This window comes from Mauremys mutica, chromosome 8, assembly GCF_020497125.1.
Source record: "Mauremys mutica isolate MM-2020 ecotype Southern chromosome 8, ASM2049712v1, whole genome shotgun sequence".
Classification (NCBI taxonomy): domain Eukaryota; kingdom Metazoa; phylum Chordata; order Testudines; family Geoemydidae; genus Mauremys; species Mauremys mutica.
The window spans coordinates 101,534,078-101,555,530 of record NC_059079.1 but is presented as its reverse complement, the minus strand read 5'-3'; the positions used below and the strand labels follow the sequence as shown (position 1 = coordinate 101,555,530).

The window sequence follows — 21,453 nt, the reverse complement described above, 5'->3', positions numbered from 1 at the left end:
CCTCTCATATGTAGCCCTACCCAAGACAAAATTATTTCCATGTTTCATTTTAAATTTCCATTTTTTCTATTGTTTATCACATGAGTCCTTCCAGAAGATTATAATTACATCTGCAAGGCATCAGCCACCTGCTTGCTATTTAATTCATACTAAATTTAAGTATAACTTCAGATTTATTAGAAGTATTAAAGAATCACTAATGCTTGAGCTTTTCAGGGAGAGACAGTAGGATACTGAGACTAAACAAAAAAAAAGCCAAAGATTTGTCTCATAACAAAACCATTGCACATTAGCCTTTCAGAGTGTGGTGGATTCTTGCTTCTTGAGACAAGAGAAGCCAGCATTATTTCTGCCACCACTTTCAACAGATATAATGCAAATGTGCTTCCATACAAAAATCCCACTTGTCCTTGGAGATCAGTTAGCTTCATTCCCAGGGGAGGTCTGTATAGACACTTTCCATTCCCTGCCAGTTGCTTCTGTTCCAGGCACAGAAAAACAATCTCTTATTGTCTTAAATGATTTTTGAGAAAGTATCTTTTCTCTTCGTCAAAGAGTCCAGTGATTTACTGGTCACACAATACTAACTTTTCTACTTCAGTGTATGGAGCAGCTCTACAGATTGTTCATATATGTCAAAAGGGCTATTACTACCACATTTTCCATAGAAAAAAATGAATGAGAAAACATCGCCCAAATGCTCTGCAATTACTTATATAAAAGAGAGAGAAATGGGAAGTCAGTCATATATACATTATGAATCTCTGAATTTACCATCTCATCCCACTGCAGATATTAAAGTAGATGTCTAATTTTTAAATGTCACAAATGTAGTTCTGAAACATGTGAACATTAACCCTTCTATATCTGACCTGATCTCCGAGAACATTTTCACACTTATTAACTTTGCTATTTCAAGGAAGCAGAAGCAGTGGTCTTAGCAAGTTCATGTACCAGGACAATTGAAAGGAAGATGGAAGATTATGATCACCAGAGACACATCTTCTTTATTTACCCACAGTCCAATAATAGCGTGGACATGTTCAACCATACAGTTTTTCAAGTTCACTCACTGCTCAGTCACTTGTTTCAATATTGATCCAGAAGGACTTTCCATATTCATACTTATTTCCTTTCTTATTTAAAGACTAAGACATGCATTGGACTAGACAAACCTGAAGAAGATTACAGAGGATCAGATCCTCAGCGGGTGTAAATTGATATAGCTTCATCAGAGTCAATGAAACTATGTGATCCTCAGCTGGTGTAAATTCATTGAATTCAGTGGGTTTATAGCAATTTACACCAGCTAAGGATTTGGCTCCAAATAATGAGTGATGCATTGTATATATAAAAAATATTCTTGTGACTTTTTCAGAGAAACTCTAACTGTAACATCTCCCCTGGCCTTTGAAATTCAGTGTGTATCATTTGTGCAATGTTCACACAAATGCTTTACATGTGTTGCAAAAGATAGATTTGCAAAAATAATGGGCCAATCTCTTTGTTAGCATAAGTGAGTACAGCTCAGTTGTTCTCAAAGGAGTCCCCACCTTTGGTGAATTTGGCCCTGTCTATCTAGGAGTTAAAAGGAAGACCAAGAACAATGCACAGAATAGGGATGATTTCCCTGTGTGCTGTAATTTTGCATGTGCATTTTAATACTGCCTTTGAATAGCTAGTTGTGGATGCAAATCAAGTAGCTAGAGGAGGAGCAAATATTCTGAGTTGGGGCTGCAATTCATCTTCCATACTATGGTCACTGCTCATATTTCCCAGCTGTCAGAGTAAGGACCACATTTTAATGCACTCTAACTTTTTCTTATTTTATCAGACGCGGGGAATAATCCACTGGGGACAAGAGCTTACATTCCTATGAAACAAAAAATCCCCTTACAATAATCATTTACAGCATTGACTAAAGGTGAGTCACACCACAAATCCTGAATGTCTGGAATTTAGATTTCACATTTAGGCGATTTAGATTTAGATCCACATTTGGGGGATAGTTTGATCCCAGGTTTTGGGATGGCCCATCATAAAGAGGGAAATGATCAGGAGCCAGAGCCACATTTCTGTTCTAATCCCCCTGCTTATATGGCCCCCATCACTGTAGGATCTGAGGGCCTTCCCCAGTGAGTGAGGGTCATATATGATTTGAAGCCATCTCTAACATTAAAGGCATGTCTACATTACCAGTGCTACAGTGGCACAACTATGGCGTTGTCGCTGTGTGACTGTAGCACCGTAGCGTAGATGTTTTCTTTGTTGGCAGAAGGGGTTTTTCCTTCAATGCAGGCAATCCACTTCTCTGCACGGTGGTAGCTAGGTAGATGGAAGAATTCTACTGTTGACCTAGCCATGTCTACACTAGGTGCTAGGTCAGCTTAACTATGGTGCTCAGAAAGGTGAATTTTTCATACCTGGGAGTGACGTACCTAAGTTGATCTAATTTTAAGTGTAGACCAGGCCTAAGAGTTAATTAAACAGGCTGCCAATCGAGTGTTTCTTGATTTGGTGTTCAACATCCCTGTCCCTCTTGTTTTCTGTCCTCATCTGTAACTGCTCCCTTTTGTCTCCTGTTCCCACTCTGCTTCACATCTTCTTACTGTCTCTTATGCCTGGCTCCACCTCCCATTACCCACTGCTTCTTCTCTTCTGCATCAAACCATTTTCTTTTGTGATGGTGGCTCTGGGTTTTCTTGCATTTCAACTATCATCCTGTGTCTGAGGAGCAGGGACTGTTTTGTAAAACTCTGTGTATGCTTAAAGCACCCTAGAAATGATACACTCCTATCAGCATGAAAACACTGCTGCAGTCTTAACTATGGCATTGCTACTGCTCCACTATAATGATAATCAATGGCCATCTACTGTGGAATATATAGAAAACATTGGTTAGACCGCTAGGCTGGGTTGTGGGAGGCCCAGGTTCATTTCCAGTTCTGCCACAAACATCCAGTGTGACCCTAGGCAAGTCCCTTTGTGTTTCAATTTCCCATCTTTAAAATGAGGGTGATAGCACTGCTGTATCTACAGGGGTGTTGTGAGGATAAATGCATTGAAGACTGTGAGGTGCTAAGATACAACAGCGATGAAGGCCAGACTAGTACCATATATAGAATTAAAAGCAAAGCTGAGACCTAAAGAAGAGCTGCGTAAGCTTCTCTCACTCACCAACCTAATTTGGTCCAGTAAAAGATATTACCTCACCCACCTTGTGTCTCTAATATCCTGGGACCAAGAAGGTCACAAGAACACTGTATACAAGCTGAGAGCTGGCAGGCAGGTCCCTGTATTAGCCATTATATCACAGGATCGATACAGGAAAAGACCCAATTTGAAGATACTGATGAAAGCAGAGGGTAGATACCTTAGTGATGTAGGAGAAGTGTGAACAGGCTAAACTAGTGGTTCTCAACCCGCGGCCCAATCGGCACACAGCTGCAGCCCATGTGACATCCTCAGGGCCATACAGGTAGTATATATATTGTGTGGATGCAGCCCACATAACACAGAGAGCATTGCGTATGTTACCCACAATGATAAATAGGTTGAGAACCATTGGGCTAACCAGTTTTGCTCTTTGAAAGTAGTGTCTTTACATGTAATTGCCCCCTAGGTAAATCTGGCAGGAAAAGATTAATGGGCCTGTTTACTTTTTAATTCAAACACTGGGATGATGGACTGCATTTGAAAGTCTCCAGATTCAACAATGCAACATATTTAATGACAATTGCTTTGAAGTACTTTGGGGCAATTCTCAAACTCCTCATTTTTTCAACCAATACAAGTTTTACAGAAATTTTCCTTGTGCACAGTGTCCAGAATATAAATATTTAATTTTACATATCAGAGAGAGAGAATAATTATAGAACAGTCTCTTTGCTGCTCATATCTTTTTTATCTTTTTGGTTACTACAAGCAGCATTTTTGTCATGTGTATGTTTTGTTTTCCACCTGCATGATTTTGCAACTGAGACAAGAAAAAAACCCACATTGTTCTACTCTGTCTAAATAGCAATGGGATCAGATAAGAGGCTCTCAGAAGGGTGTTATTATGCAGGAAGACTTTCAAGTTGCTAACTGAACCAGAGAGTTCCTCCTTTCTATATTTTCTTCTAGCCTGTAGAGAAAAGTATTATAGAAACCTACTGATTTGTTGAATTGAGCTGTTTTCCCCCCTTCCTTTTAAAAAATATATATTGTAGATGGACATAATTATTTGTGGTAAGAGAACATTTTATACCAGTGTTATTTTGTCATTTTACTCCTGCTATTGTGATCTGATTCCACTGGCATGAAAAGGAGGTTATTTGTATGTTTGTATGTTCTAAGCACTGTGTGAAAAGCCATTATTTTCCCCAGGTGTTAGAACAAACCATTTTTCAGCCTAGCTGACATTTATTTCATACTGCACAAAATAAAGACCGAAGAAATGTAGGTCTGGATTTTCCATGTTGTCTAATAGACCTGGACACCCAATTCCCATTAGAAAATAATAGGAATTGGTCAATCCATTCTGTTAAGTGGCTTTGAAAATCTCACCCATAAAATCCTCCATGAAAGAGAGAGAGAGAGAGAGAGAACAGCAATCACCTACGCAACAATCTGCAAACGGAAGCATTGCTGGCTATTCTACCTATCCTAGTGTTCCCTAAAATTCTCAGGGATAATTCCAAAGTCTTTGGAAACTAAAATAAATTTACTTTCATTGCTAATCTGAATCTTTGAGAGTCAGAATAGGATATCAGACAGCTATGCACCTTACACTTAGCTTGTATGCTCTGTATTTTTCCCAATTAAAACTTGCTAAATATTTAATATAAATTGCTGATTATCAGGTAAATCTTGCAGTCCTTATATTTGCAATCTTCAGCCAAGTAAAACTCCCACTGATGTCTTGTGGCCAAATTCAGTCTTTTTTCTCTAACTGCTGCCAATAACCACCCTGTGTGATTTGGCCCTACATAAGTTAATAAATTGGAGATGCACTACAATAATGCCACATAGATTGCAGTCCACGCAACATCTTGAGGTTTCACCGGTATGCAGCGATCAATTTAACAGTCTGACTTTTCAGCTTTTAAAAAAAAGACACGAAATGTCCCATAGCTCAATATCACCAACAGGAAGTAGAAGAACGAAACATTTAAAAGTGCAGTTAGACAAAATTTTAGTCCAACAAATGTATTTCTAATCTTATAATTGGAAGAATCTGAACTCTCTTCATCCATGTACTCTGGTTTTTTTAACTAGTCACAGGAGATTTTAATTAAAAATACTCTCTTTTGCATCTACATGCTCAGATACTATGGTGCCAAGCATGTGTAAGAACCTATATAGAATAATATTCATGTTTTTGGTGAGGTGATATAAATTTGTTCGGAATTAGTTGCCATAAGTGTATGTTGACATCTCATTATTTCATGAAACATCAGGCACAGGCTCAAAATATTAATCTCTAATTGAAAAACGATAACTGCACATCAAGTTACAATAATCACAGGGCTTTAATTAGTTATTGAAATGAATGGCATGTAATCAAACTTACCCAGCAGACTCTTCCCCCTACTTAGCTTTTGAATCCTGTTCATTTCATTCTGGCAAGGGAGACCTAAGATATAATGTATGAACGTCAGTTTCCAGATGGTACGGGACAGACTCTCTAATGATTGGCTTCACTATTTACATGAAATGTAGTCTATTGTACACCTGGGAATGCAATAACCCCATATGCTGGTAATACACTGCAAAACAAATGTATGTCATTAGCTTTACTAATTAAAAAATTCAAAACACGCTATACTTAATAATAGTGTTTTGGGGCCATTTGGGTTGTTAAACATTTTTTTCTTCTCCTTCATCAAACTGAAATAATGCCAGGCTTCTAATTTATGATTTGCTAATAGACTAATTTCCACATTAATAAGAACACAAGTTCATAAGGCTTCTATTAGCAATAGAACTAATTCCTGAATTGGAGTGCCAGTAAATTGATTGCTTCTTTGTTTGTTTCACCAGTGAATGACATGTAATTGACAGTATTTGCCATTGCTATACCATGCCCTTTCTCACCAGGGATAAAGAAAAGGGCCTTTTGTTTTTAAATGAAAAGGGCTATGAATTACCAATTCAAGATAAATGGCAGTGCAATCAAGATGTAAGAAAGATGTTGAACCCTAGAAAATCCTAAAAAAAACACTACATATTTGTGAAAAGGAGAGACCAGAACTTATCAAGACAACTATAAGGTATTAAAATGTATAATTTATTTTCAAATATTAATCTGAATATGGTAACAATTAAGCCAAAAGTTTTAAATTTGTCTGGCTAAAGTTAGGTACCTAATTCCATATTTAGGCACCTACATAAATAGCCTGAACTTCCCACGCAAGGAGCACCTATAATTCCCATTGACTTCAGTGGCGGCTGCAAGTTGCTCAACACTTATCTGGCCATTCCTATTTAGGTGTCTAAACGTGATTCCCAAGTTTGTAAATACCCCCCAATGTCTCCTAACATCCTGTGCAATGCTCTGTCCACCGATAAAGCCTCTTATCGTCATCCCAGGATGTATGGTGATGGCTGTCTTGCATAAATATTATTAACAACAATAATAATAGAAAAGACATTTTGTCAAGTTACATTTGCCATACCATTATTTTAGCATCCATAGTAATGAATTATAGATCAGTTTTACGTTACATAATGGAACGACTTACCTCCTGGCTTCTGAAAGCAGTAGCACCATTCATTGTTAGAAAGCTTTCCGTCTTTGAAGGAGTCACATGAGTTGAAGAGGGGTTTAATGCATGGCTCATACTTATCAAGATAAATCGCATTGATCTCTGAGTGATCCAGCAGGAGGTCATAGTTCATATCAAGTTTGTTGAACATCCAGCCTAATGAATCCTTACAGATTGGTAGTATGCTGGTGTCAAACCCTACGGGAACATGGGCAAACCACCACTGGTGAGTCACACTATACAGGCCTGACATGCATCAATTGCTAAATTACGATGTTCTCTCTCTTGCATGTTCTTTTAACTGTAACATGGAGTGAACTTTGTTTCAGTTTAACCCTTCTCTGCCCAACCAGTAGGAAACCGGAACAATACTCTGATTCCAGCTAAGAATGACTGAACTGGCTGAATCAAATCAAGCTCAAAACTAGTTGTGATTCTGACCCAAACCACTTACATTTTGGGGAGAAAATGGAGGGTTGGGTCCACATCTGATTACTGCAACTCAAGCCCATCTTTAGTCAAATATCAACCCTAACTTACTTTTTCTCTCCTTTCCGCCCCCCCCGCCCGCATTTGCAAGTGCATTGGCTTGGTTTCAGGAAGGGTCAGAAGCAGAAACACTGTGTTTTCAAACTAGCTGAAAGCAGAAAGCAACAGAAATCTTGAGAGAAAGCCTATCCTTGTGAGATTACAGCCCTGTTTCTAGTCACTTTGCTGAATCCTTTATTGGTTGCTTCTCACCTTCTATGTTAGCTCCAAGCTTCCTGCCCTCTCCTTCAAGACCCTGCACAACCTTGCCCCTGCCTGCAGCTCTGCTCTAATTTCCTTGTATTCCCTCTGCCTACATTCCCCACCTCCTGCAAGAGTCATATTCGGCACTACTCCCAACTGCCTTCTTTGCATCTTCATCCTTGCTGCTGTTCACACTTGACACTCAGTGCACCAAATGAATTCCTTTTCTTCGTTCTCACACCCCTTCTGAAAACTCATTTCTTTCACCAATCCCTCAGTGCTAACCCTACATTTCTGGCAGATCTGACCCCTCCCCCTCCAGTCTTGTAGTATATCTGACTCTGAATTCTTTATCTGATCTAGATTGTGAGCTTCTTGAGGTGGAGGTCATGTCCTCTTGGCTTGCACTACTCTGAACAACAGGACTGGCTCCAGGCACCAGCAAACCAAGCACGTGCTTGGGGCGGCACAATTCCAGGGGTGGCATTCCAGGAGGCTTTTTTTTTCCCCTTTGGCAGTTGCGCTCTCAGAGGTTTTTTGGGTTTTTTTGTTCTTGGGGCGGCAAAAAACCTAGAGCCAGCCCTGCTGAATAATCACAGTGCTGGGGTTTGCTGAGACCACAAATGCACATGAACTGGCGCATTTGCACTCATGTCTCACAGAAGCCCTCTGCATTCAAGCCTGGTTATATCTTTTGCAGCTGAAGAGGATTCTGCTTTCCCAACACTTCAGGGAACAGGATTCATGTTCATTTAATATCCCACATACTCTAAAGAATGCAGGAGTACCAGAGGACCGCCATTGCATTCATGTTCATATTTACAATGCGTACACGTGCATTTCTGCAATCTCTATAAACACAGTTAGGAGCGTCATTTCAGAAAAATTCTAGAGAGAGGGAAGGCAAAGTTCTATCAGCATGCAGAACATTATGTGATTATATTATATCCTGCAAAGTCGGGGCGGGAAGGCAAAACAAGGAGCATCCAGACCTATGAAAAGTTTGGGGAAGGTTCAAATCAACATGTGTGTGTGGGGGACAATTGTGCCTCTTCCCCCATAGCAAATGATGCCCCTGAACACAGAGTTCTGGACTTGTTGGAGGAGGGTCACCCAAATGAGAAGCTGGGATTTTTAAGTCCTCAGTAGTAGTTACTGTACTTACATCTCCAACGCATGGTGCCCAAATGCTAACTAACCCCACAACACCTGCCTGTTGCAGGAAAGTATCTTTCACAATTTATAGCTGGGGAAACGGCCATTAAGAACCCCAGTTTTACAAAGGCTCACAAAACATGCATATGCTAGTCAGGGTTTTGCACTCATGTAACCCTAATGAGTGGGACTGCTTCAGGCACCTTGCGCGCGCACACGCACACGCACACACACACACAGTAAATGTGACCTGCCAAGTGCACACAGTGAATCGGGGCCCATGCTCAATCCGCTACACAACCAGCCTCTCTCGTGTTAGGCCGACATTCCTTTCACCGTGCTGAGGAGATCTGTCTTCCATTTAGAGGAGGTTTAGTTTTAGGCTCATCTACTCTGAGTATCAAGTTTCATCTCCAAATGCTGCTTCTGAAAACTACCGCTTAGAATCTAACTGAAAGCCTAGAATAGTGCTGCACTGTCTGCTATGTTAAGTGTTAAATTCAAGGAAGAGTAAAGTTTCACTCTGGAAACTGCAGCTCTAGCTGAAGGTTGTCAGTGACATGGAGGAACAGGCAGAGGGGTTAAGTAATAGGGAAGTTTATGTCATTCATAACACACGTTTCTCTAACAAAGTAAGAGGATAACACCATTTCCTTGCGGCTAAAGACAACTCAGGCAGGGTAGAGAGATCATGCTGAACTTTTCGTTACCTCATTTCCCGATAGCTGCTCCTGTGTTATCTGTTTTGAATTTGAGTACATCAAAAAGGAAAAACTATATGGAATATACACAGATCTATCCAGCTCATCTTAGGCAAGTTGTGCCATTGGCTTCAGTCATTCTACTCATCTGCGGAAGGCAAGCAGCATTTGCTCAGTGAGCAAACATCAGCTGAGAGAACAGCTGTAAGAGGCCCAGACCCCTATAAAGGGGAGGGGAGAGCTAACCTACGGAGACCTGCCATTCTGCCAGAACCTCCCTCAGGATGCAAGGTCAGGGGCAGCACAGAAGCCAGGGAGTGGAGCCTGGGGAGGTCAGAGATTCATGTGGAGGTGGTGGTGTTCCATGGTCCCTCTAAGTCTCCCCTACCCCTCAGCAATGCCATCGTGGGAGGCCACACAACCGGATGGCTTCCATTTGACTGCCCCCTCCCTCAGTGGATGCACTCTATGGTGGGGTTCAAGTGCCACGCTGGGGGACTTGCTGCTGCTCAGATAGGTGATTACATGGTCTCTTGTGCGGACTGGGTGCTTCCCAGCCATTGCTTTCTCTGGCAGGCCACCTCCTAGTTGTGTGTGGCTCAGCTTGTGCACTCTGGTGGGGATGGAGGAAGCGCCACGGTGGGAGGAGACGCTGGCATGGACTTGCCTTACCTCGTCACATGCTCCGTGATTTGTGTGCTGTTCCTATGACTTTTTCTCCCTTCCCTGCTGTGTGGCCTTGTGTGTGTACAACATGCATTCAGGGATACAACAATGGAAACTTTGCAGGACTAAACTTTACTAGACAGTGACTAATATGGTTAAGAAGCTGCTTTGTGACCTGCGGCCAGGGGCTGCATCAAAGAGGCCGTTATGGAAGGTCACTTATGAAGATAGTTAGTTATATTAGTTTAATACTTTTCTATTGTTGCTGTTTTAAATAAACCAGGGAGCTTTCATGACACGATCAAGCTTTTCAGGTTAAGGTTTATTATGAAGCCTCTCTAGACAGTGCAGTATGTAAGTGTTCAGATATTACAGTGATGGATGGATATTACTAGTGAAAAGGTTACTATTAGGATGGCCTTTCAGCATGCAGATGAAAGTCAGACACATCATCAGTTTCTACCTGCACTTCAAATTGCCTCTTGATAAAAGTTTCTTCCAATAAATTACCTTTCTCAGGTCAATATCAACAGTCAAAAACAAAAATGCTGAAACTCACGTCCTCCCATGTTCAGGATTTAAAACCAAGCGGACTCTCAGTAAATAAAGCTGAATTCACAGTGCAAAGCTCAGAGGGGTAAACTCTCAGGGCACTGTATTGGAAATCGTTCACAGAACTCCACTACTTTTAATTGGAGTCACTGCTAGCATGTATAACTCTTTGTGCACCAAACCAGAGTTCACTTCACCCATAGCAGGACTACTGTAGACAATCGGCCTGAGCAACTATAAATGAAGTAATTGCATTTCTGGGGCCTAAAGCCTTATGATAAGTGTGACAATGTGCTGCATAAAATGAATACCGTTTACTGCATTTCTTAAGTGAATATAGTGCTGGTTTAACAAAATTACAGCACAGGCAGCAGCAAGGTGAGCTTATCTCTATCATCCCTCCCATCCGCCTCAACCCCACCTTGCAATGACCACCACTAAGGGTGAGAGTAAAGTGCAGGCGTCATGCTCATTCAGTTATTGGCTTCTCTGCAGAGACTGACAACAAGGATGCCAATTAGTGTCAATGGTGGCAGAGGACACCTGTTCACTAGGAGCTGGACTGAGACCATTACATTTTACATTTCATCTGACAACTGCTCCAAGTCCTAACAACTTCCATTCACTATGAATCTGGAAGGGATTCAAACTAGTGACCAACATGTGCAAGACTCCACATCCCATTATTACCCCCAAATCATCCATCTCCTCTGGATGCAAAAACAACATCAACAAAAAACCTTGATGTGAAATTCCTAATTAAAAATAAATACACCTTCTGGCACATAACATTGCTTTTTTTGACTCTCCAAGAAGTGACTTACATGAGTTGAGTTTGAGTGACTTCATTAAATTATACAACAATTAAATTAACAGGAAAACAATTAGCCTAATTTCCATCATCACTAAAAATACAAAACAACACCCAGAAATATTTCTCTGAGGCTTTTTTTTACATTTCACACAGCTCCACCAAACGTAAAAGATAAACGTCCCAGACCAGATGAGTAGATTTTAGAAACACAACAACATTATGACCAAGCAACAGACTGAAGAGCAATTTGAATCTGATCCTAGCTACTAATTTGTTTGATTATTTCCTTATTTCAGTGCATGTTATTCATATTAGTATTATGTCCTGAGATGCTGCCAGTTAGAGAGAGAGAGAGAAAGACATAGTGCCTGAACCAAGGTGCTTAATTTAAATCAGAAAGACAGATATTACATGGCTGAAGGTCCAATTCTTGAAGCAGTGCAGATTTCTCTTTTTTTTTTCCTTTTAAGAGAGGAAAAAATAGGAGTGATTTTTTTTCCACCTGGGGGTGACTTTAATACATCCAAAGAGCTTATTTACACTCACAGTAGCATCTTGAAAATTTAATGTAGCACAGAGAAATCTCCACTGGAACACCTTCTCTACACCGCGGATGTGTCCAAGGCATCTTTCCACCATCTGCTCCTTTTTACTGCTACGGGGGCACTCCTAAAATGGATTACTTTGTGGATGCACCTGCCTCTTAGGGCTTCACAGGCATAACCAAACCAGCTCAATTTAATGAAGTGATCAGCCTGCCGAGGAGGGGAATACAAAGAGAGGAATAAAAGGAAAGAGCATTTTTGAACCCGGTTATACTTTTGGCCTTCACAACATCCCCTGACAATGAGTTCCACAGGCTGACTGTGCGTTGTGTGAAGAAGCACTTCCTTTTGTTTCTTTTAAATCTGCCGCCTATTCATTTCATTGCGTGACCCTTGGTTCATGTGTTATGTGAAGGAGTAAATGACACTTCCTTATTTGCTTTCTCCACATCATTCATGATTTTATAGACCTCGGTCATATCCTCCCTTAATCGTCTGTCTTCCAAACTGAACCGTCCCAGGCTTTTTAATCTCTCCTCATATGGAAGCCATTCCATATCCTTAATCATTTTTGTTGCTCTTTTTTGTACTTTTCCCAATTCTAATACATCTTTTTTGAGATGAGGTGACCAGAAGTGCATGGAGTATTTAAAGTGTGGGCGTACTATGGATTTATATGGTGACATTATGATATTTTCTGTCTTATTATCGATCCCTTTCCTAACAGTTCCTAACATTGTTAGCTTTTTCGACTGCCACTGCAGATTGAGCGGATCTTTTCAGAGAACTATCCACAATGACTCCCAGATCTCTTTCTTGAGTGGTAACAGCTAATTTAGACCCCATCATTTTGTATGTATAATTGGGATTGTATTGTTTACTGTGCATTACTTTGCACTTATCTACCTTGAATTTCATCTGCCATTTTGTTACCCTGTCACCCAGATTTGTGAGATCCCTTTGTATCTTGTTGCTGTAACTCTTCACAGTCTGCCTCTCCCCTTGTGGGTTCCAGGACTAGCTGTGCTAAGAAGCGGTCATTAATGGTGCCTAGAAATTTTATCTCTGCCTCCTGTCCGGAGGTGACGTGTTCCCAAGTTGATATCCTCCATTATTATTAGGTTTTCTGTTTTTGTAGCCTCTCTAATCTCCGTGAGCATTTCATAATCATGGTCACTATCCTGGTCAGGTGATCAGTAGTATATTCCTACTGCTATACTCTTATTATTCAAGCATGGAATTTCTGTTCATAGAGATTCTACGGAACCGATTGATTCATTTAAGATTTTTACTGTATTTGACTCTGTGTTGTACTTTTAATGTGTATATGTCACATATTCTGTTTGCCATTTTGCCCATAGCCATATAGTGTGCTGGCAGGTTTGTGATTCTCTCTATTAGTATCCAAACTGTTTGTGGCCATAACAGCAGACCGATTGTCTAGTCCGAATTCTGTGTGCGTGTTTGTGTCGTACGTGTCTTACTGTCTTCTTTTAGGACAGTTTGGAGTTGAGAGGGCACTTGTAACTCCCTTAGAAATCAATGGGAGCTGTATATTTTCAGTATCTCTTAGGATCAGGTCTGTTATATGGTGCAGATATTAGTATACTTGCCTAGGGACACTCTAGTGATGTACTAGGGATTGTATTGACTGTTCTGCCCTTTAAATGGATGTGAGCTTGTCTAGAACTTCATTTTTATAAAGCATTTTCTTACTGCCTGGTGCTGTGTCCGAACTTGTTGGTTTAATGACACGATTTGCATCCTCATGAAGAGCACCGAACCAATCTTTTAGTCGGGAAGCAAGACTTCTCAGCTCCTTGTCTGTGCAAGCTGTCAAAACAACAGAGGAACACATTAAATTGCAAAGATCATGCAAGTTAACTTTTTTTCTGGATCTTCCACTAGAACTTAATCATTTTTTGTTACTCATAGCATTGTCCTGGCCTAACAGCTTAGAAGTAAAAGACAGACAAAGGGTAAGGGAAAGCGATACAACATATAAGGAAATATAAATCACAGTGAAAGGATTTTCTTATTATTATATGCAAGTATCTCCTTAGAGGTCGATGTGATTTAAAATCCAACCCACACACCCATCTCTGCAGTTTCTCGCTTAGAAATAGGTGAGTAGTTAAGGTAAGGGCTGTCACTTTATAGAACTTCAGAGAGGGAACATAAGTCAAACAGTTAAAAAAAAACTCACCTGGAAATTTTATTAGAATAGGACACTGGGAATAATTTATAACCCACATTTGGGTTAGTTTAAGGCTATTGTTAATGCCATAGGAAATCTGTTTCTTAAAGAAAGCTGTCATGTTCTTTCAATTCTACTGCAAATGAGGCTTTGCCATCTCTAAAGGTTGTCACAATTCCTTTTTGTTGGCCAGACAAAAGCATCTATTACTTGCTCCCCTTACGAATTTTTACTGAGAAACATCTAATTTTTCTATAAATTTCTACCAAGAGATTAACGCCCAGCAATAGCCAATATTTATTAGAAAAAAGGCTACATTAGACACCATCTGTCAGAATGAATATTCCTGCTTCTGCATTATCTTTAGTGCTTGAATTCATAGATTTAAACCATTTTATCTTTCTTGCCAGGAACTCATTCTAAATTTTAATAACAGTTTTTTAGAATACAAAACATGGTTCTGTGCAGTAGAGTCAGACATCCCTCTTGAAGTAACCCACAATATATCTTCTCCAATTCATGGAACACTGTACTCCTCCCATTAACTTACCCAAGAACAAGTCCCACTGCTTGCCTTCTCAAGTTAAACTCATTGCTCTTATGACTGCAATGAATGAATCTATTATGAGTAGCACTAATATGTATGGGTTTACCATTTTTTCTGCTATCTAACTGCTCCCCACTCTGTTTCTGGAGGTAGCCTGCTCCTAATTTTCAAGTGAGACACTATAGCTTTTTCGAGAACATAACTTTTTTATTCATTTTCCCCCTCAAGCTTAAGGAAAAGTCCATATGCACTTGCCAAGTTGGAAGAATTTTTTTTTGTTCCGTCATTTCTACATTCTTGGCAAAAGGTGAAAGTTTGTTTTTTTTTATTCTGGGCAGAGGGAAGATGATTTTTTCCCCACTCCTCCATAACTCAGAAATGGTGTGATGGACTTTCTTTACTCTCCTTTTAAAGAGAGTAACAATCGCTGCCTCCACCCTGAGGCTAAATCCAAGGAAGGAAAGGTTAAGCCCCAAAGAAGAAGTTTTGAGAAAGTAATGGGTATGTAAAAACTAGGGTTTATAGAGGAAGGCAACGCAGTATTAACTATAATGTAGTTCTTATTACTGTACAAGCTTATCTTTTATTTATCACCCTTTTATTTATCACATACCTATATTTATACGACTATGTCTTTGCAAGTAATGGCAGAAGTCCTTGACTAATGAGATGTGAGGCCACTACGGAAATCTTCCAATAAAGGACCAAACTACTCAAGGTAAATGGGACTTCCCACACAGCCATCCATTTTGCACACTGTATATGTTGCTTGTGAAAGGTGTTGGTTTGTTGATCCAGCTTGGGAGTGAAGTCCCCTACTACAGAAGAGTCACAGCACAGGCAATCGCAGAGCAAGCTACTCCAATGAAATGTCACCTTGACACAGTGTTCAAGTCTGACCAGGAACGGCCAGCTCTAGGACTGAGAGGGTAGGGAAAAGCTAATTTAACAGGTAATGAGAGTTCAGAAACTGACCAACCCTAGAGAGATGTGCATAACTTGGCCCCTGACTCAGTGAACTACTCCCTGTCAAGGACAAAGAAATTCTGTGAGTTTAGGCTTAGCTTCCTGGGAATGCTTTAATTAGGAACAAGGGTTCTCCACTGACTAGGACTGGCTGGATCACAGCAGATCTGCAGAACCATAGATGCTGCATGAGTTATGCTTTCAGGGGATCCTTGCAGTCTGTTTTCTCCATTAGTTCCTTAATGGCATTTCCAAACTGTGGATAGGAAAAGTGGGTAAGCTGATGCTAAAAGGGTCAGTATTCACCTACCCATAAAAATCTTACAAGTTTCTGAGAGAAAAGATGCTAAAATCATACTCATCTACTTAACTCTGCCCCAGCCTGTTCCCTACCCACTTGCAGATCTTATATCCCTTGGAGCACCAATGGGGATGTTTCAGTGGAATACAGGGAGGATGTAGCTGCATTCACCCTTCAGTGTGTCTCAGGCCAATATCCATCAGATCTCAGTCTCCTCTGCCTATGAAGGAGGCAATGTGACTTGTCAGTTTTTGTCTGGGTATCATTATGGTATCACAGGAACAAGACGACTGTAAAGATAAACATGTCACTTCTTTTTCATTACTGATGGCGGGAACCTATTTATCTTGATCACCAGTTTTTGGGAAGGAGTCTACTCATTCCATATTGGCTTTCAAAGTTAAAAATTAACAGCACCTTTTTCTTTCTGAACAAGCATTCACCCTCTACAGTCACTCACTAATGGCAATTTCATTTGCAAAGTCAATTTTGAAGAGAAATTATTAGAAATCAAGTGCAGCAGGGAAGAATAGTTAGTGATGTTTTAATTAAGTATAACAGCTGGGCAGGTCATTTATATTTTTAGAATATTTCCCATAGTCTACTCCATATATAAATACTGCTTTGACTACTGATTATATTAGGAAAAAATTCAGTAGTCTAGAAAGAAGTAATCTATCCCCATGGCACAAACCTGAAGCTTATGAAACATTTATTTAGGAACCTCATTTCTAGGAAGCCTAGGATTGGAACTCTGGACTACTGAGTATATATCACTATGCCTCCTTGACATCTTCAGTGCTTGCTGCATAGGTAGAAAGAGCTTCACGGACTTTAATTCAATAAGTCAAAGAAAATATCCTGTAGTGATATTTTACTTACTCAGATTTATCTACTTTCAAGCACAAAGACAACTTTACACACAGAGAAATATACGGTAAGTCAAGTGGCCTCAGGGCTGTTGTATTAAGTCAGCGGTCAGCCTCTGGGTACAATCCTGAAGGGTGCTGAGTCTCAGATGGGAGTTGGTGGTGGACAACACTTCCCAGGAAGAACTCAGTACTGTGCAGAATTGGGTCCTAATTATATTAGCTTTAATGGAAAAAAAAATTTCTAACCAAATCAGTTCATGTCATCTGAATGCCTGTTTTTAAAAGGCAATAGGAAAGAGTAGCGAATACCCAAAATGAACAGACCAGAACAAGAGTAACAAGTGAGCCCTGGTGTACACCACAGAGTTAGGCTGACGCAAGGCAGCTTATCATAGAATCATAGAATTCAAGATCAGAAGGGACCATTATGATCATCTAGTCTGACCTCCTGCAAGATGCAGGCCACATAAGCTGATCCCCCCACTCCTTTAGCAAGCGACCCCTGCCCCATGCTTCGGAGGAAGGCGAAAAACCTCCAGGGCCACAGCCAATCTACCCTGGAGGAAAATTCCTTCCCGACCCCAAATATGGCGGTCAGCTGAACCCCGAGCATGCGGGCAAGACTCTCCAGCCATACCCTCTGGAAAAAGGTTAAGAATATCATATCATTGACCCATTGTACTATTTACCAGTGTGGCACTTAATTAACCTATTGACTAAGCCCGGTATCCTATCATACCATCTCCTCCATAAACTTATCTAGCTTAATCTTAAAGTCATGGAGGTCCTTCGCCCCCACTGTTTCCCTCGGTAGGCTGTTCCAGTATTGCACTGCCCCTGATAGTTAGAAACCTTCGTCTAATTTCAAGCCTAAATTTCCTGACTGACAATTTATATCCGTTTGTCCTCGTGTCCACATTAGCACTGAGCTGAAATAATTCCTCTCCTTCCCTGGTATTTATCCCTCTGATATATTTAAAGAGTGCAATCATATCTCCTCTTAACCTTCTTTTGGTTAGGGAAAACAAACCGAGCTCCTCAAGTCTCCTTTCATACGACAGGCCTTCCATTCCTCGGATCATTCTAGTGGCCCTTCTTTGTACCTGTTCCAGTTTGAATTCATCCTTCTTAAACATGGGAGACCAAAACTGCACACAATACTCCAGATGAGGTCTCACCAACGCCTTATATAGCGTTGATAAGGACTAGCACCTCCTTATCCCTACTAGAAATACCTCGCCTAATGCATCCCAAGACCGCATTAGCTTTTTTAACGGCCACATTATGTCGACCTAACTATGTGCCTACACTAAAATTTCGCTCCCACTGATGTAACTCGCCCACTACACTGACTTAACTCCACCTCCATAGTAGAGTCAATGTCAATGTAGTTAGATCAATGCAGTGTCAGTGTAGACACGGAGTTGTTTACATTGACTGTTGCTGGCTTTCAGAAGCCATCCCACAATGCTCCACACTAACAGGACGTGTACTGCTAACACAAGAAGCAAAGTGTAGACACAGACAAGTGACGCTGACGTGAGTTAGGTCAACTTAATTTTCAGTGTAGACAAGTCCTGAGATTGGGAACCATTTATCCAAATAGTTCCTCCACTCAAACATTTGGGATTTGGATAACATGTCCTTTAGATCTAAGCCTCTTTTTTTGCAAAATCAAAATGATCCTCAGATTTGCTCATTTCTAAAATGAATGCTGCTAAGAATTTTAAGGGCCAGATTTTGCTTTCTAATGCACAAAGCCCCACTTACTTCAATATACTGGTGTTATGCAGATGTCATAACCAGTTTGCTAAACCAGTCTGGAAATATCCTGTTGCTGCCCAAACATATACACAAAGATCCCTATCCTGCCCATATCATTCCATGGCCTGGATCAGTGTTCACATCGCACTCCCTGTCAATACCTGGCCCAGGATAGGGAAGCTAATCATCCAATAAGTGGACCAAATTCGATGACGAATCCTATTCACGCACCATCTGAGGCATGATGTGCATACACTAAGACAAATGGCAAAACACTGGGAGCAGAAGCAGGCCCTTAGTTTGAACTGTGACATAGCAAACCTGAGGGCACAGCAAACCTTGAAATCAATCTGTACCTTGTGGGATTGGACTCTGGAGGATGCATCCTCTACACTTCACTGTCAACCCTGCTATATGCTGCAAAATGCTATAATCTTTGCTACTTTATTTTGGTATCCAGCATAAGGCAAGAGTCAGCATGATGTGACAGAAAGCCCAGCACAGGAGTTTTTAGACATGAAATTTGGCCTTATGTGACATTTTGCATATATGTCCTGATATTCTGTGACATTTTTTGGATACATTGTTCAGGGACGATCCATCATGGAATACGATGAAAAGCTTCTCAAGAGGGATTCTTTCTGCAAAAGAATAATCCTTCATCATGTGGATAAAATATAAAACCAAGGACCTGACAGTCTGTGTCTAAATCTACAGATGTTAAGCCCAGTGCCATGGCCAAATTTCAACTCAAATAATTTCATTCTACCTCTCCAAATTTCTCCTGCACTTTCAATAAGACATTGTAGTCTTTTCAATTTCCCGTGTTAAATTGTTTTGTGATGTTACTGTGTGCTATTCAAAAGCTGTTGGCATTTCACCCCGATGCAGCAGCATTTCAGGGGTGGAAATAATGAACCTACACCAACATTTTCAAAAGCTATTAGTGATTTTGGATGCCTCTGTTTTTTGGGAGTGTTGTGCGATTTTCAAATGGTGGGAGCTCAGCCCTTTCAGAAAAACAGGCCCATTCAAGGTGTTTTCAGTGACAGACCTAAATCAATAGATACCTTTATTTATTTATTTGTGGTAGCACCTACTCTGTGTTAGGCACTTTCAAACATTTAAGAAGGACAGTCCCTGCTCTGAGGTGTTCCCAATATAAGGAAAATCTTGGCCCCTGAGTATACATTTGTCTATCAGTTTCATTTATAAAACACTTTAGGATCCTTCTGAATGAAAGATACTCTGAAATTAAAATATTATTATTATTATTATTAAAAAGGGGCTTTAGATAACATTACCTAGATGTTGAGATGGATTAAGGCTGTATGTGTATAGATGAACCAATGGTTCCAGGTTGTTGTTTGAAGATATGTAGGGTTCAAACAACATGAGTGCCAAAATGGATGGGAACACTTATCATACAGGGCTTGGATGTGCACCAAGATGAGGGAAGAAATCCTTTCATTGCCAGATCTGCGGCAGCTAAAATGTGAACAAAACTAGTCAACATATGGTAAAAACATGCTGTCCTAAGAACGAACACACACACACCCCGATTTTTCTCTGGTGTACATTTTCTTCAAAAAGAGATGGACTTCATTTCACATAATTTCCTACATATTTTGAAAAGTCAACAATGGAAGTCCCTAGTCCTACTGTCCTTAACCACAGGACTTCTCCGAGAGTTTTACCTGAGTACATATGCCAGGATCAGGCCCAATAAATTATATTAGATTAATCATTGCACTTTTTATCTGCAAAGCACTTTAAAAACATTAACTTCTATCACTCAAGTTACTCAGAGGTAGATCTGTACAATTATCCCCATTTTTTACAGACTTGGAAACTGAGACACCTTAAATAGTATCTGACTAAATAGTGGGACCACTTGCTGAGTAAGGATGGCAGAATGTGGTCACCCTTAGTGGCTTGTCCCGGCCACAGTCAGTGTAAGAAGCAGGAGTAAAATGAAGCCATTCTGGGATCCAAATGTTATGCCCAGATCAATAAACCAAACACGGCTCAACGTCACTATGCAAACAATTTAAGAGCAAGCTCTGAAACTGGATATTTATTCCAAAGGGTAAAACAATTCACATAACAGTTTGGCACTGTTTTATTGCTAACAAACAGAAAGCATTGTTTTCAAATATCTATTCCCCCAAACAGAAATAATTAATCCAGCCTAATGTAAACCCATTAGCATCTTGTAACTCAGCTGTGCTCAGATTTTCATAGCAGCGCTTCCATTAGAGAGTTTTTCCAACTTCATGGTCACTAACCCAGACAAGGGGGGTGAAGATGAACAGTCTAGCAATTTACTTTTATTCTTTCAGTTTGGGTTATTCAGGAGCAAGTCAATGCTGAAATTTGAACTGACTTCTATGGAAGCAAAGATAGACCAACACTGAGCACTTTTTCTATTCCATTCTTAAAGTAAATCTTTCACCATATGATTATAAAAATTATCCCAACTTAACAAAGCAATTAATATGAAATTAATAACTAACAAAACAATACTTCTACTAAGTCATACTCCAGTTAACTCCAAGCAAAACCTAATACAATAGTACATTCCATTGTTTTAACATTTCCAGGATGAGAATATTACTCTGATTCAAAGTTCCGATTTTACCAGGCAATATTAGTAATCTATACTGCTTAGAAAACTCTTGCAGTGATATTAAGCAGTGATTTCATAGTTGGCAAATGACACAGCTCAAGCTCATAAAATGTGGGCATAATCTGATTTATAAAATATGACTTTCCATAATTAGCATTAATCTATATGGCATGCCTTAGCTTTTTGAAAAATACATTTTTACTACTTGGCTAAAACTGACTTTGGAAAATCTGGTCAGATGGAAAGATACTGTTACTTTATGA

At 40.1% G+C, this 21,453-nt stretch overlaps 1 protein-coding gene across 5 annotated transcripts in view; it reads right to left on the bottom strand.

The window, feature by feature from the left end:
• Positions 1 to 21,453, bottom strand: part of SPOCK1 (SPARC (osteonectin), cwcv and kazal like domains proteoglycan 1) — a 474,706-nt gene that overhangs the window by 10,326 nt on the left and 442,927 nt on the right. For all 5 annotated transcript variants that reach the window (XM_045028925.1, XM_045028926.1, XM_045028929.1 and 2 more), the window contains 3 exons: positions 13,631 to 13,747; positions 6,726 to 6,947; positions 5,555 to 5,617 (listed from right to left, as the gene is read on the bottom strand). In XM_045028925.1, the coding sequence (XP_044884860.1) occupies positions 5,555 to 5,617; positions 6,726 to 6,947; positions 13,631 to 13,747 (402 nt within the window). The remainder of the gene's footprint in view (positions 1 to 5,554; positions 5,618 to 6,725; positions 6,948 to 13,630; positions 13,748 to 21,453) is intronic.